The sequence below is a fragment of the Palaemon carinicauda genome, chromosome 5 (genome assembly GCF_036898095.1).
Source record: "Palaemon carinicauda isolate YSFRI2023 chromosome 5, ASM3689809v2, whole genome shotgun sequence".
Classification (NCBI taxonomy): domain Eukaryota; kingdom Metazoa; phylum Arthropoda; class Malacostraca; order Decapoda; family Palaemonidae; genus Palaemon; species Palaemon carinicauda.
The window spans coordinates 178463869-178480558 of record NC_090729.1 but is presented as its reverse complement, the minus strand read 5'-3'; the positions used below and the strand labels follow the sequence as shown (position 1 = coordinate 178480558).

General features: G+C 35.1%; 2 protein-coding genes across 2 annotated transcripts in view; both read right to left on the bottom strand.

Annotated features, from left to right (window-relative positions):
- Positions 1-1800, bottom strand: part of Ate1 (arginyltransferase 1) — a 114780-nt gene extending 112980 nt beyond the window's left edge. Inside the window, exon 1 of the mRNA XM_068374391.1 lies at positions 1561-1800. Within this exon, the coding sequence (XP_068230492.1) occupies positions 1561-1606 (46 nt within the window). The 5' untranslated portion in view covers positions 1607-1800. The remainder of the gene's footprint in view (positions 1-1560) is intronic.
- Positions 1801-8175: 6375 nt separating this feature from the next.
- LOC137640682 (mucin-17-like) lies at positions 8176-16453 on the bottom strand. The gene is made up of 6 exons (XM_068373177.1): positions 16362-16453; positions 12213-12343; positions 11468-11616; positions 10376-10799; positions 10138-10232; positions 8176-9797 (listed from the first exon to the last, which is right to left on the bottom strand). Exons 1-6 carry the CDS (start codon positions 16389-16391, stop codon positions 9034-9036), a joined length of 1593 nt encoding a protein of 530 aa, XP_068229278.1. The 5' UTR covers positions 16392-16453; the 3' UTR covers positions 8176-9033.
- Positions 16454-16690: the final 237 nt, after the last annotated feature.

The window sequence follows — 16690 nt, the reverse complement described above, 5'->3', positions numbered from 1 at the left end:
AGGAAAAAAGTCAGGGTAAATATACGAGACTAATATCTAACCAAATACACAAACTTTATATTTTCCTAAGCACCATCTTGTGTTTTATCCATTTCTGAACAGGAATATTGGGACAAACAACCCGTTCATGAGTGTTTACCTACCTCCTCCCCCTTATGGAAACAATCATGGGGGATCACTGTGTGTAACAGGGGTTTTGGGTGGGGAAAACTAAAAGGGATTCGCAGTGATATTGATATTAATGGTCAGAAATGCACAAAAAGAAAAAAAAAAAAAAAAAAAAAAAAAAAAAACAAAGATTACGGAAAAATATAAGGTTCATATAAACGGGTGGAAATTTAAGTATAAGTATGTATGATTTACATTTCGCCCCTCTATACTGTTAGAAAAAACCGTAATTCTAATAAGAAATTCTCCTTAAAAATATACAGTTCTCAACCGTATTTCAATAAAATAAAGGCGACCGAAATTTTACCTTTGCTATTATCTTCTACGTTTTGGTGACTGTAATATCACTCTCTAACGTCAATATATCAGTTCTTAAAACTGTAAAAATCCTGGAATAAGTGTTGCCAGACAAACCGTTTTTCAATGCAAATTTTGGTACCCTCCTGTTATTGCCCCACCACTAATTTCCGATATAACCCCATTACTAATTTTTAGGTTAGGTTTGAATTTTATCCACCTACAGATTAAATAATACCCAACCTAACCTAACTTAACCTAAAAATAGTATTGGGGTTATATCGGAAATTAGTGGTGGGGCAATAACAGTTAAGTACCCAAATTTTTAACAGTGATTTAATTATAGCTTAATAAATAAACAGTATCTCACTGCTTCCCTGTACACGGATGAACTGCGAACGCCAATCCCGTGGGTCATTATTTCAGAGATCATCTTTATTTTCAGATGAGAAACTATGCTATTTACTAAACGGAGTGTGTTTTTAAATAAAATCAATTACCAAAATATATGGAATTACATTAATTTTCGAAATAGATTGTACTAACCTTTTGGAAGTCTTCTACTGACGGTAGCCTATTTATGCCGGAACTGAAGGGGAGGGTGAAAAAATGCCTAGTGAAGAACGATATCCTTGAATATGTGCATAAATATTTGGAAGCTCTCAACTGGTTAAAAATTAAACAGCTGATGATACGCCATAGCAAAAACACACAACTCTCTCCAAAACGACTGAAACCAACGCATGCGCACTAACTCACTATCAGTCACCAGTAGGTAAACAATGGACTCCAAAATAGTGTTATGTGTCCATATTCTAATCAATCGATACCCAAGATATTACGTCCCATCCCACCTTATATATAAATGTCAAAGTAGGCAGAACCTATTAATTATTAATTTTCATAACGAATTCCAGTTTCGCTAGAAATCAATTCATCATATCAACTAAAATTCAGTTAGATACAAAATTGGTGTATGTTGAAAAACACAGGACTTTATTCTACGACAGAAGTTTTCATCAAAATTCCAATACTGCAAAATAGATATTAATGGAAAAAAAATTAATGTTCAAAATATGCTCAAGATCCACTTACTGTTTAGTAAAAGGATCCCCAATTCCAGCGATGATGAAGGATCCATTTCCCTTCTGTCAAGATAGAAGTTCTCTGAGGTGAACTTCTGAACCGGAAGTGGAATGAACTTCAGTCGCGTGAGGCACTTCTCAGCGGAGAGGATATTCCATAAAAAAAGTCATTGCAAGAAAACCACTGATGAATTTGCTTGTGAAAAGAATAAATCCAAGATGGCACGTCACGAACACGAAACACTTCCACCCAACATCCCGCTATAAAGAGAACTAACCCGCACACGAAATCAACTAGCAAGAAACTAAAATAGTTTAGAAGAATAAAGGTCTAACTATTGTTACAACATACATGCTACAGCTAATTACCTCTTTCGCTTTAATTACTGCAATTATTGCAAATAACCCAGAACCGTTTTCGTGTGTTCTGATGCTTCTTATCTCTTACATTCCTTACGATAAAGGGAAGTATAAGGCAAAGTGGGTAATCACCTTGACGTCCTTTTAAATATTTCTCGAATGAGAAGTAAAAACCTTAATGTCCATCATAATACAAAGTAAGAATATTTAAGAAAAATTATGTCGTGATTTTTAAAAGAAGCCTTCTTTTTACACTGAAATGTCCAGTTTTACAACATAGATCTATAGAACTGTTATAGATTCGTATAACTTTAACATAACGATTATAACTATCCAATGATTTCTCTTATTGTTTATGTCAAAGGATTCGAAAGAGTTCTAGAAGTAAATGAAGTTCAGCAAGTGAGGAGCATCGACGTCACAAAGCCTCTAGTTGGTATATCACTGTAAAAGTTGAATACCAGAGATAAATAGGCCTAGTCTTTAATAGTTGACAAAAAAAAGATGACCCTCCAAAAAGAGGGAGAGCCTATTGGTAATCATTCTGCATTCAGTAGCGTACGAAGTTCATTTCCGTCTTCCTGGAAGTATTGTCAGACACTCTCCAAATGCAGATTTGTGAATACATTAGTTGAATTAATTCATTTCTTAACTTTACATTAAAGGTTTAAAGGCCGTTCATGAATGGCAGCGGCAAGGGACAGTGACATTGCTCTATCAAGCAGGACAATGCTCTAGAGAGTGACCATAAATACATATGATTAGGATGCTGATGACTCAGCAGATAGACCTATAGGCTCCCCCAAAGCCCCCGTCCTTAGCTCACAAGGATGGTGAGGTTACAGCAACCAAAGGAACTAACGAGTTTGGGCCGGACTCGAACCTCAGTCTGGCGTTCACCAGTCAGGGACGTTACCGTGTCGGCCCTATCTCACAGGGAAATCCTACGCACTGCAGGACCTACAAGACCTATTTGTCGTATATATTCTTAGGTATTTAGACCAGCACACATGATAGTCCGCCGTTATTTGACGAAATTCACATTATCGAACCACTTTGAAGCCAAGAAAGTCGTCAGTTTCTTGTTGAAACTCTTAATATTTTCGTTTCTGTCTGTTATTTCACACGAAACAATTTTTTAGGATACTCAGCAGGACAAAGTCGCCGCTGAATTAGTTTTATTACCTCCGCTAACGAAGTTGGAATGAGGTTATGTTTTTGCCTCTGTTTGTGTGTTTGTTTGTCTGTTTATGAACAGCTTCCTGGTCGCAATTTTCATCGTAGAGTCATGAACCATGCAGGGATTAACTGTCATGTAAAAAGCTAGAAATTACTAAATTTTTGAAGGTCAAGGTCACGGTCAAGCAAAATATCCAATTCACGTAATTAGAAATAAGTTTGGACATCGTTGTCACAGAGACTTCAAATTTGGTTCATATTTGAGTGTGTGAAAATCCACGCAAATTGATACATGTTAAGGTAAAAGGTCTAGGCCAAGGTCCAGAAATAAGCTGCCGCGGCGGAGGTCTGCGCTCTACTATGTGCCCCTCTAGTTCATACCTCTATTAATCCTGATTCATACAACGGCCTTAACATCGTCTCCTCGTCGCTGGCTGCATCTACTTTTTTACCTTCTACATCGCCTCCGTCCTCGCTTCCTTTCTTGCTGATCAACTTCTTAACTTTTAGTTTATAATTCAACTCTGGGTTTCGCCCAAGTTACATCTCGATGACGATTGGCCTCCCTAGCCCTTGCACCTGACCTTGTGGTTTAAATCCCAATATCCAAATAAATTCTGGAAGTGAATGTTCTCACCTATAGTCAATTCTTTTTAGAGAGGCAGCTTTGCACCAACTTGCTGGGGTGCCCTTTTAGCTCGGAAACGTTTCCTGATCGCTGATTGGTTGGATAAGATAATTCTAACCAATCAGGTAGCAGGAAACTTTTTCCGAGGAAAAAGGGAACCGCTGCGAGTCGGTGCAAATGCGCCTCATTAAAAAAAAAATTGAGTGTAGGTGGATTGAGTTGACTAATGGGAAGTTAGTCATCCTTAAAGAAGCATCTAATTGTACAGGTATTAATTTCCTTTCACGTATGCCATAAAATTATTCAATTAAATATTCATATACCGAAATTCTTTTAATTTTAAGGCTGTGTCATTTGAACATATTTCCGGTCACGCTAAGCTCTCCCCATCCCTTGGGAGAAGGGAGAGGGAGTAGTCATACCCTGGTGAGAGTTGGGTGCATGTGTGTGCATATCTATTTAACCGCCATTTATGACGGGTCGCGTACACTAGTCAAGAGATATTTACTGAGCGTTTAGCAAATGCTGTTTTAAATCCAGTGCATTATCTGTTTCAAGAGTCTTGGTGCTCCATGACTACGTCGATGCTATATAAAGTTCAGCTGATGCCTCGGTCAGCTCTTTCAGTTAGTTCACTATGTCGTAAAAGATACTATTATCTCGAATGAGTTCAGTACCATGCTGCTTTCCTCACTGGAGTCTTTAGGCTTGTAGCACTTTTCTTTGCAAATTAGGGTTGTAGCTTGGATGATGATGATAGTAATAATAATAACTTCGTATGAGTTCTTATTCCCTTTCGTATTGGGCTGCTTTCCTCACTGGAGTCTTAAGGCTTGTAGCAGTTTGCTTTTCAAATTAGGGTTGTAGCTTGGATCGAAATAATAATAATAATAATAATAATAATAATAATAACAATAATAATAATAATAACAATAATAATAATAATAATAATAATAATAATAATAATAATAATAATAATAATGATAACTTTGTATGAGTTCTTATTCCTTTTCGTTGATTTACTAATGGCTGAACCTCATACGAAACTTTTTATAATCTTTTTCTATGTTTGTGATCTTGATGTTTCGAATATAAATTCTTGCTTCCATGTCAAAACATGAGTGTATTCAGGAGTTGCAGTTTATCTATATCATACAGTAAGACAGTTTACCCAAATACAAGATAATTTTGGGCCTTTGGACTAGAAGTGAGGAATATTATCATTTTTAATTAAAAAAAAATAAAAACTATTCTGAAGAAGGGGTATAACTACGTATTCAAAGTTTAAAGGTTATACATAAATGTATATATATATATATATATATATATATATATATATATATATATATATATATATACGTTGAAGTACATTCCCTTCGTTTCATGGCGAATAATATCTCTCTCTCTCTCTCTCTCTCTCTCTCTCTCTCTCTCTCTCTCTCTCTCTCTCTCTCTCTCTCTCTCTCTCTCTCTCAATCAACGGATATTTCTTTAAGTATATAATAATGTGGTCAGTCTCTAAGACCTAGAGACTGACTATACATACAATTGATCAGCACCTAAACCATGCTAGGACGAGGGAAGGACAGACAATGGCTGCTGATGACTCAGACAGGTAGACATATAAGCTTCCCAAAACCCCCATCCTTATTACTTGACATTAAGGCTAATGACACTTGTTTTTTTATGGCTATGGTAGCATGGGTTTGACAATAAACACAGACTTCTCTATGTTCTTTCAAATACATCAAGAATGTACAGTGGGATACAGAAATTCCTAGCACACCTACCCCTGAGGAAGTGCACCCTGTCACACCATAACTGCACGGTGAGTTCTTGTGTGTAGCCTCACACATTACCTCTGACATCTCCCCCTACAACATCTGCTTGGTTACTCGCCACGCAGTAAGGGGATGACAAGGTGCATTTCCTAGGAATGAGGTGTCAGAAAATTTTACTTCCATCTGTACATAGCAAACTAATACCTTGGGTCTTGCAGCTCACCGAAGCTTTTTTATGGGTAGTTGGGCCAGATAACCCGATTTCAAAGTAATGTTAGTCAAGTATTATGGCGACAAGTATCTTTGATTCCTAGCTAAATAAAAGAACAATTTATTTTTCATACTCGCTATCTTATGTTTTTTTTTTTTTTTTTTTTTTCAATTTCTGACCATGAATACTCAGGAAAACCAATTTGAAAACAAGTATAGCCTATGGGGAATCTCAGTGGGAAACCAGGGTTTCGGGTGTGGAAAAAAACATTAAAACGGGTAATTTGCAGTAATAATGATGGCCAGTAATACATAATAAACACAAGATAACCAGTTGGAAAACATATGGGATATGTAAGTGACAGGAAATCAAAGTATCAAACTGTCACATCCCTCAACTGGTTTTCGCTCCGTCGTGGGTCGCTTTGCTAGCAAAAATAAACTAACCTAACTGGTCTTCTGTTCTGGCAGCTGGAGCACGGATGTGCTGTGCACCCCAACCCCGTGGGTTATCATTTCCAGGATACTTATTACTTTCATATGACCAACAGTAGCTATATACTGAACTGAGAGTTTTTTTCATCATAATCAATTGCCGAAATACATGAAATTACACTAAATTTCAAAAGATTTTACCTCCCTTTTGGAGATGTCTTCTTATGATGGTAGTCATGCTGGGACTGAAGGGGAGGCTGGAAAAAATGGTTGATGTAAAACAATATCTGGGAAATTGTGTATGAGTATTTGGAAGCTTTTAATTAGTTAAAAAAGTCAGGTAATGATTGCGTCACAATAAAACCAGAACAGCTGGCAAAAGCGAATGCAGTCAACGCATGCGCAGTAACTCATAATCAGTATCCCAATAGTAAACCAATGGACAATGAAATAGTGCTCACATCTGAATCGACCCAGTAGTCCTATAGAGAAAAAAGTCGAACTATCCAACACTCGTCAATTTCTTATATACAATTCCAGTTTCACTAGATATTAATGTATCATATATCAAACCATTTGAAATTGTTTAAAAACGTTTAAGAATATCACAATTTTCAAATTTTCACACTGTAGCTTTTTTTTCAGTTACAGGGTGAGGAAAAACGTATTTTGTGAATATCAAGAATGACTAAAAGCCTGGCAATAAATACTCTACTTTCTTGTAGAACTTTCAGTCTTGTGACTCTATTCTTTAGATAATTTCAATCTTGTGACTGGCTCTATTCTTTAGATATTTTTTGCCTTGTGATTGGCTCTATTCTTTAGATATTTTCAGCCTTGTGTTTGGATCTATTCTTTAGATATTTTCAGCCTTGTGTTTGGATCTATTCTTTAGATATTTTCTGTCTTGTGATTGGCTCTATTCTTTAGATACTTTCAGCCTTGTGATTGGCTCTATTCTTTAGATATTTTCAGCCTTGTGACTGGCTCTATTCTTTAGATACTTTCAGCCTTGTGATTGGCTCTATTCTTTAGATATTTTCAGCCTTGTGACTGGCTCTATTCTTTAGATATTTTCAATCTGGTGACTGGCTCTATTCTTTAGATATTTTCAATCTTGTGACTGGCTTTATTCTTTAGATATTTTCAATTTTGTGACTGGCTCTATTCTTTAGATATTTTCAATCTTGTGACTGGCTCTATTCTTTAGATATTTTCAATCTTGTGACTGGCTCTACTCTTTAGATATTTTCAATCTTGTGACTGGCTCTATTCTTTAGATATTTTCAATCTTGTGACTGGCTCTATTCTTTAGATATTTTCAATTTTGTGACTGGCTCTATTCTTTAGATATTTTCAATCTTGTGACTGGCTCTATTCTTTGGATATTTTAAATCTTGTGACTGGCTCTATTCTCTAGATATTTTCTGTCTTGTGACTGGCTCTAACAGTGGCGTAGCCATGGGTGTCTCAGAAGGAGGGGGGGGGGGAGCATGGGGCAAGGTCATATTTGAAGGGGGCACCCCTATAAGAGACCCAAAGGGCCGAAGCCCTGCGGCAGGGGACTGTAAGCCAGCAGTTCTGAGACTGGGCTAGTAAGATTGGTTGTAGCATGATGAATTGTTTTAATAGGAATAGTCACTTGCAATCAAGACTATTTATTTAAATAGAACACGAAATTGGTCAGTGGAGTTGGGAGTATAAGATTTGTTACCTAAAACATTCGTAATCCTCCGCTATTAATTTTGTCTTCCAAGCGTTACTAGTATAGTTAGATATTTTCAGTCTTGTGGCTGCCTCTATTCTTTAGGAACTTCCAGCCTTGTGGCTAGCTCTATTCTTTACGAATTTTCATCCTTGTAACGGCTCTGTTCTTTAGGAACTTTCAGCCTCGTGACTGGCTATTTTCTATTGGAATGTCGAGACACTCAAATAATAAAAATTAAATTCAAACAAACAATCTGAGAAAGACCAGGACGAAGATAAAAAGAAATACCAATTCTAAACAAATCATGTTTTATTTCACTATGGAATTCATGTACAAAAACATATAATTTTAAAACAATGATATTCATATATAAAAATTGAGCACCAAATATTACATAAATAACTTAGACTAAAGGGATAAAAAGTCAACCATATATATTATATAAGCATAAAAATGTCCATTTAAACTAACAATAACCCAACATTGTCACAAATAGAAGATATCTATATATACAGATTAACACCAATTACAGCAAAAATTACCTACAATGGAATTATAAGTAAATTTTGTAAAGATATATAATAAAAAAAATTGCCATTCAAATCAATAATAACAGGACATTGATACAAGCAAAAGATGACATTTACATACACACATTACCATCAGACACGGCATAAATAATATACAATGAAATTATAAGTAAAAATTTTTGAGATTATTTAAGCATAAAAATTGTCATTTATGTCAATAATAAAAAAACATTATATCATACAAAAGAGGATTCCCAAATCATAGCCTTAGATCAGCACCTAAAATATAGTATCCCATAATATCTAAAAACACTGAGAAATATACAATCATTCACACGTAGACAACAAACAATCTAATACAATGGACATTAAAAATATAACAATATAAATAGACATTAAAATCAAGTAAACTAAACAAGAGATAATGCCAATAGAACATAAGAATTTTGAACAACCAAAAACATTCATGGATGTAATTACAAAGTAGGAGAATAAATGATGATTATAAAAAGACGAAGAATCACTTTGAAATTCTAAAAAAATCTAATTACATCTAAAACAATAATTAATTCACAATAAAAATTTTATCACATCTATATCTTTGATCGGTTGTCGTGATTGAGGTACAAAGTCAGAAAATTTCATGCAAAATTTACGAGGTGGATCCCCGAGCATAGGGCCTCTGCCCCTGATGAGGACGATGCTTGCTCTGGGTGAAATTGTCCCTCTGGCAGAAAGCAACCGGCTTCTTGTCCTCCACCTTGGTTACGATGACTACCTCCACCCCCTGCGAGGAAACCTGGACCTCGAATGCCTCAATGGCAACCAGGTAATCTTTCAGCCAGTCCCCGCCTGCAGGACCACACCCGAGGCCATAGGGTATGACGACCCTAGTGATACCCTCCTTCCGGAGAACGCCTGCCAACTCCTCTAGGGCCTGCCTGAACCAGTGGACCCTGTTCTCCTGCATGTCCCACTGCAGGCCCGTAAATAGGTTCAGGTCACAGCGCTGGGGATCTACGGTCTCTGTATAAGGGTCCAACCAGTAACCCGCCTTCGCTTTGATGGTCTCCACAATCTTCTGGCTAAACTGGTTGGTCTCGAAACCCGAACCCATGTAAAACTGGCCAAATATTGCTACGACTGCTGGATCTCCTGTGTTGGCAGCCGATGGTCTTGAGATCTTGTAGGTGCCCGGATTAGGTCTGTCTTCTCTCCAGGCCCTATTCAGAGTGCCTATTTGCCTCCGGGAGGAGTACACGTCCGAGTAGGGATACTTGCTTATTACCTCCGACATCAAACCCTTGGCAGGCCTGACAGCTACACAGTCTGCCATGACGACAATGGCAGTGGACGGATTTTTGTAGAGACTGTCAGTGACACAACCGCTATGGAAAGTGAGTCTCGAGGTCTTACCTGAGGAAATAGAAGAAATTGCATATATTAAACGGTAACTGAAATAAAATTCATAAGAAATTACTTGAACATTATCATGTCTAAAGCAAAAGTTCTATGACAATCAGAATTTATCCACAAACCCAAATCTCAGTAACAAACTTAACCAAAAACACTTTTATACAGCTACTGTACCAGAATCGTTCAATTTAAAATGGAAGTACAATAAATTCACGTTAAAAATGCAAGCCTCCCATGAGTTCGTTCAAGCATTAAAATACCTCAGCTTTAATATAAATTACAGCAGAAATATGTATACGAAAACCCATAGACAATTGAAAACAAACTTTAGCAAACTTACATGGACCCTCGACTTCCGGGGGAGGGGTAGGAAAGTCCCAAGACACAGGATTAGACTGTGTGATGTATCCTGCTCCGGAATATACAACTGGATCCCTGCAAAATAAAAGGCCCATTGTGAATTTCAAACAAATATAACTGTATATAAGAAACCTAAAAGTATTCCTTTTCTTTAGTTTTATTGTCATTTGATCAATAATTACTACCGAATATTAAATGAAGAAAGAAACCAGACAAACCTTTCAAAGGAACATCCATTTCCAGTAGCGGGATATTGGACTCCTGAGGAGAAGTATTTTGGCTCCGATACCCCATCAGGATAATATGATGGTCCAGGGACTACAGCAGGTGAGAGCCACGGCCCTGAGACTTCTGCAGGGTAAGATGATGGTCCTGAGACTTCAGTAGGCACAGGTGATGGCCCTGAGACTACTGCAGGGAAGAACCACGGTCTTGAGGCCTCAGTTGGCGAAGGTGATGGGCCTGAGGATACAGCAGGGGAGAGCCATGGCCACGAGGTTTCGCTAGCGGGTGGTGAAGGCCTTGACGTCTCTGAGATGGGCGGCGATGGCACTGAAACATCAGGACATGTCGTCGTTGCATTCAAAATTTCCTCTGAAGTTTCGACAGGAGACACAGCAACAACAGACGCTTCATCAGAATCTGAAAAGAAAATTAGTCTTTGTTAGTAACACCTAATGATATTAAATCACTAGAATTTCAAAATATTGTTGGGTCCAGTCATTATTGTTAGCCTACTGTTCAGTTATTGTTAATGCAGAAACACAAACCCGTCTAGTTGGTGAACCCATTTCGTTAGTTTTCAAGTGGCATTTCAGGAGTTGTGATGTGTACACACATCATGAGAGTTCTGAAGTTTCTTTTGGCAGTTCAAACAAGGTGTTCAAAGAGTACGGTTGTCATATATATTTCTCAATCCAAAGGATATATATTTGGGCATACACACACACACATATATATATATATATATATATATATATATATATATATATATATATATATATATATATATACATACATACACACACGTAAATATTGTCAGATTATAAAGGTGTTTTTAAATCAACTTTTCCAGATATATCAAGGTACATTATGTCACTGTTATTACTTACTGAATATTATAGATTATTGTTTGATAATGCATTTCAGATCTTGTAATAACTCCTTCCGTTAATGAACATTGTACTACTAATAATACTATTACTAACAAACGGAATAAAAGTTCAAGTTAAGTTTCGGAGTCTGTGTTGTTAATAACATTTATAACATTTTGATATCAATTGAAGAACAAAATATGACAATTGGTTTACCTGATGCTTTGCTCTCGGCAGAAGAATCACTTGACTTTTCCTCTGAGTCTTTTCGCTTCTTGTTGCATCCTGCAGTGTGAGTGATGTACTCCACAATGCAGGACATAGTCTTGTTGCAGAAGCAGCATGTGGAGAAATCTGTAGGATCTCTGTGGAGGGAAAGAGGATTAGTACAATAACTCCTATTCGGGAAAGTTTCTTCAATTAACAGTTATGAAAATTAGATCCTTTATATAGACAATTTTTTCTTTATATTTTTAATAAAAATTAAACTATTTCCATAGAAATTTTCTGCTTGATGTCATTAATAAAAATCAAATAATTTCCATAAAATATACTTCTTGATATCAGTAATAAAAGTAAAATTTTTCCCTTAGAAATTTTCGTCTTGATATTATTAATAAAAATAAAACAATTTAAATAGAAAAGTCCTTCTTGATATGAATAATAAAAACGAAATAATTTCCATATACAAGACCTTGATATCAGTAATAAAAATCAAATTTCCATACATAAATTTCCTCTTGATATCAGTGATAAAAACCAAATCTCCATAAAAATTTCTAATTGATATCAGTAATAAAAATCAAATCATTTCCATAGAAAAGTTTTTGATATCAGTAATAAGTTATTGAATCTCATATTAGACTAAATAAAAATATATATCCACTTGGATTTTAAGAGTTAATATTCTGGTACACAAGAAACAGTGACTGTAGAACCAAACCTCAAAGTCGAGACCAACCTTTTTCTCTTCCTCGATTTTCCTTTGGAGGATTGACTTGACTGAGCGTCTCCTCTGACGGGCACAGACTCGAACACGATCGACAGTTCGTCTTCAGACGTCGACTCTGAGGGGGATTCGGAGACAGCCACCTGTGGAGGAAAAAAGAAAGAATCAAATTTCTATATTGACAATTTTTAAAAACAGATAGAAAAATAAAACTATAGAATAATCCCATGCAAAAGCAGACTCGTTCATTTATTGATTTTTATAGTTTCTATATGAAATATGTTTTTGTTACTGTTTTTAAAAAAAATATTTTCGTTGCTCATTATTTCTCATATCGTTTATTTATTTCCTCACCTCACTGGGTTACTTTTCCCTGTTGGAGCCCTTAGGCTTATATATCTTGCTTTTCCAACTAAGGTTGTAGCTTAGCTAGTAATAATGATAATAATAATCATAACAATAATACACTTAGCCGCACTTTGATAGGCAATATTTCAACAATTAAAAACTAAAAAAGCTAAATCATCTAAAAGAAAAGCATTAATGAACAATTAAACAGAATGCAGCTGATTAATTAGCGAATTACTCCCTTCACTTTTATGAAAAAAGTTAAGAGAAACGAAAATAAAAAGAACTCAATCATTCGTCACAAATAATAATAATAATATAAAAAATAATGAAAAACTATAGCGAGCATCGTATGGAGTTCAGACACATACTGCTTTCTTAAATCTCCCAGTTATTAGTGCAACTAACTAGGCTACAATCCTAAAGGAAAAGTAGGAAAGGAAACCAGGAAATAGATAAACTACAAGAGAACTAATGAACAATTGAAAAAAATATTTTTAAAGAACAGTAAGAACATTGAAATAAAACATTTTAAGAGCATTAACAACATTGAAATAAAATATTTTAAGACCAGTAATAACATTGAAATAAAACATTTTAAGAACAGTAATAACATTGAAATAAAACATTTTAAGAACAGTAGCATCATTGAAATAAAATATTACTTATATAATCTATAAAAAAATAAAAAACATGAGGGAAAAGAAATAAGAAAAAAATTGTGTGCCCGAGTGTACCCTTAAGCAAGAGAGCCCATGACAGTAGAAAATTATGGTAGAGGCTATGGCGTTACCCAAGACTAGAGAACAATGGTTTGAGTCTGGAGCGTGTGAGGAGCATAGACAAAATTCCTGACACATTTCTTTCTTTACTGTCAAAAAATCAGATAAAAAAAAAAACTAATTACAGCCAAGGAAGAGGAAATAATAATTGGAAATGTTTTATTCTGGGAGGGTCTGTAATGAATGGAAATAAATGATATGCCATCTAACTCCCGAATCTAGGACCAAAGTAGCCTATAGCCTACGTATGGAAATAATTCGTACAAAATTGTTCGTTTGCAAAAGTACGTGCGCAAACGTTCGCACTGCGTAAAATATGCCTATGTATGTAAAATATTCGAAACGACAAAGGTTTCTCGGAACAGAAGTTCGTATAGAAAAAAAAACCTATGAAATTGCTTGTAAGCAAACGTTCGTCAGACAAAAATACGAGAGTTCGTGTATATATATATATATATATATATATATATATATATATATATATATATATATATATATATATATATATATATGTGTGTGTATATATATATATATATATATATATATATATATATATATATATATATATATATATATATATATATATATATATATATATATATATATATATATATATATATTCCCTTAATTAAATCTCCTTCTGCAGACTAGAATTGAACTACACAAGATATATTTCAACCTTATTTGACATTGATGATATACGTACAGAATCTAATCAAGCGTTAATCTACTTCATTTATATAGCTAGGTGTTTAATGCTACTTCACATTATTTCTTAGTAACTACTAGAAATAAAAACGATTGTTTTAAAAGTTTATTCGGAGATGCTTAATATGAATCGATATTAAAAACATACTAGTCTTTGATAACAGTTATTTCGAATTACAGCCAAGGAAGAGGAAATAATAATTGGAAATGTTTTAATCTGGGAGGGACTATGATGAATGGAAATAAATGATATGCCATCTAACTCCCGAATCTAGGACCAAAGTAGCCTATAGCCTACGTATGGAAATAATTCGTACAAAATTGTTCGCTTGGAAAAGTACGTGCGCAAACGTTCGCACTGTGTAAAATAGGCTTATGTATGTAAAATATTCGAAACGACAAAGGTTTCTCGGAACAGAAGTTCGTATAAAAAAAACGTATGAAATTGCTTGTAAGCAAATGTTCGTCAGACAAAAATACGAAAATTCGTCTACAGATATATATATATATATATATATATATATATATATATATATATATATATATATATATATATATATATATATATATATATTCCCTTAATTAAATCTCCTTCCACAGACTAGAATTGAACTACACAAGGCATATTTCAACCTTATTTGACATTGATGATATACGTACAGAATCTAATCAAATGTTAATCTACTTCATCATTTATCTTCATTTGTATAGTTAGGTGTTTAATGTTACTTCACATTATTTCTTAGTAACTACTAGAAATACAAACGATTGTTTTAAAAGTTCATTCGGAGATGCTTAATATGAATCGATATTAAAAACATACTAGTCTTTGATAACAGTTATTTCGTTTTCTATGACCAAGTTCAATTTAATAAGTGATATTAATCAGGAGTTTCTTATGTGTTGATATAAGAAAATATCATATTTTATCATCTATTTCATGACATCTTTGATCTCTTAAAAAAAAGGAAAAAAAAAAGAAAGTTTTTTTTTTAAATCACCTTTTACCTCTCCAAACTTAGGACCACGTACCTCCCAATTTACACTCCATATTAGAGAGATAGTCAAAATAAATGTGAACGTTAACATGAGGAAAGAAAATTGTCTGACATTGTGCAGTCGAGAAAATGTAAAAGTCAGCGGTATCCTCAAGACTGAGTGCCCTTGAGAGACTTGTCAGGATTCGTTAAGGAAGTTAAAAGGAGAATATTTCGGAATTAATGAAGACGAACGCTTGGACTTCACATAAAAAAGGAAGAAGAAAAAAAACGACATAATGACAGGAGAGAAATAAATGAGAATACTTTACATAAGAAATTATTTTCACACACCAAGGCCCGCCTGAACAGACTTTTAGTGTCTGATGGAGGGCGAGAAATAAACCGGTAAAAGTAAGTACTATAACCCATACGAACGGCTGTACAAACTTACTTATTTCAAACGATTCTCATCCCTTACGAATATTTGCATACGGACTTCATACCTGACATTATTTAGGCAAATGAACTTATCCTACGATTTATTACCAGTCAAATTATAGGCACATAGAACTTTAGCCCGGAACATCGCAGCACTGGATACAGGAATAAGAGGCCCCCCCCCTAAAAAAAAAGAAAAATCAAGTCGAGCTATTTGCGCATGATAAAAAAGTCGTCCCTCCACAGAAATAAGATAAAATCCATTAACGAAAACAAAACACTTCTCGAAATCTGGACTTCCGAGGCCAAATTTGGCTAGAGTTCACTTTTCGAAACACTAATAGATAAGTAAAGAAATCATAAAGTAGGATGAGTTAGAGGTATTCCCGGAAAATCAATCGGCCTACAGAGCTAAAGGAAAATGTCTTAGAAATGAAACTGAACATCCATACGATAAGCAAAGCTTAAGAACATCGCCATAACTGTAAGAAACAAACGCTTGTATGCAACACTCTCTTGGTAATGATTCTGGATTCACTACAAAATCTCACGCTTTGGAATGGAAACTTTAATTTTGTTTTAGTTTTTACTGTATTCGAAATACATCCTGTGGTCGAATCTTAATCAAATAACATTGAAACTACTCCTATATCAAAACGAAATGAACATAAAAAGGATTTAGAACAGACCAAAAGCATGATTCGACAAATCTATTCAAGAAAGAAGAAAAGAATCTGCAGCTTCCCAAAAACCACACTACTACACAAGAACGTCAACACAAATCTATATTGACTTACGCAGCCAGATTTCAAAACAAAACATTGCGATGTTTCACTAATTCTTTCTCATCGGATAAAACACAAATATATGAATAAAAAAGCAAAATAAAGTGATATGAGACTTACCTTGACATTGCCGCTTAGCAGGGAATCCATGATCACGTTGCAAACTAGATGAAAGACGACTTGAGCTAGGGACGTCCGACCACCACGGGAGCTGAGCTGGAACTGACGCATGCCCGGGAAAACGTGGGGGCCTGGGGGGACGGGTAGCGGGAGCATTTCCCGCCAGGACAGAGCTCAGCCACGTCCCCCCTTACCGCCGTATATATATTTCTATTTCCCAAAGGGAAAAAGTTCTCTTTCATGAACTTCCTAAGTTATAAGATAAAATTAATTCCTAAGCCTAAATGAAACTGACGTCCAAAGAAAGTTTATGTATAATAAACGCCGGG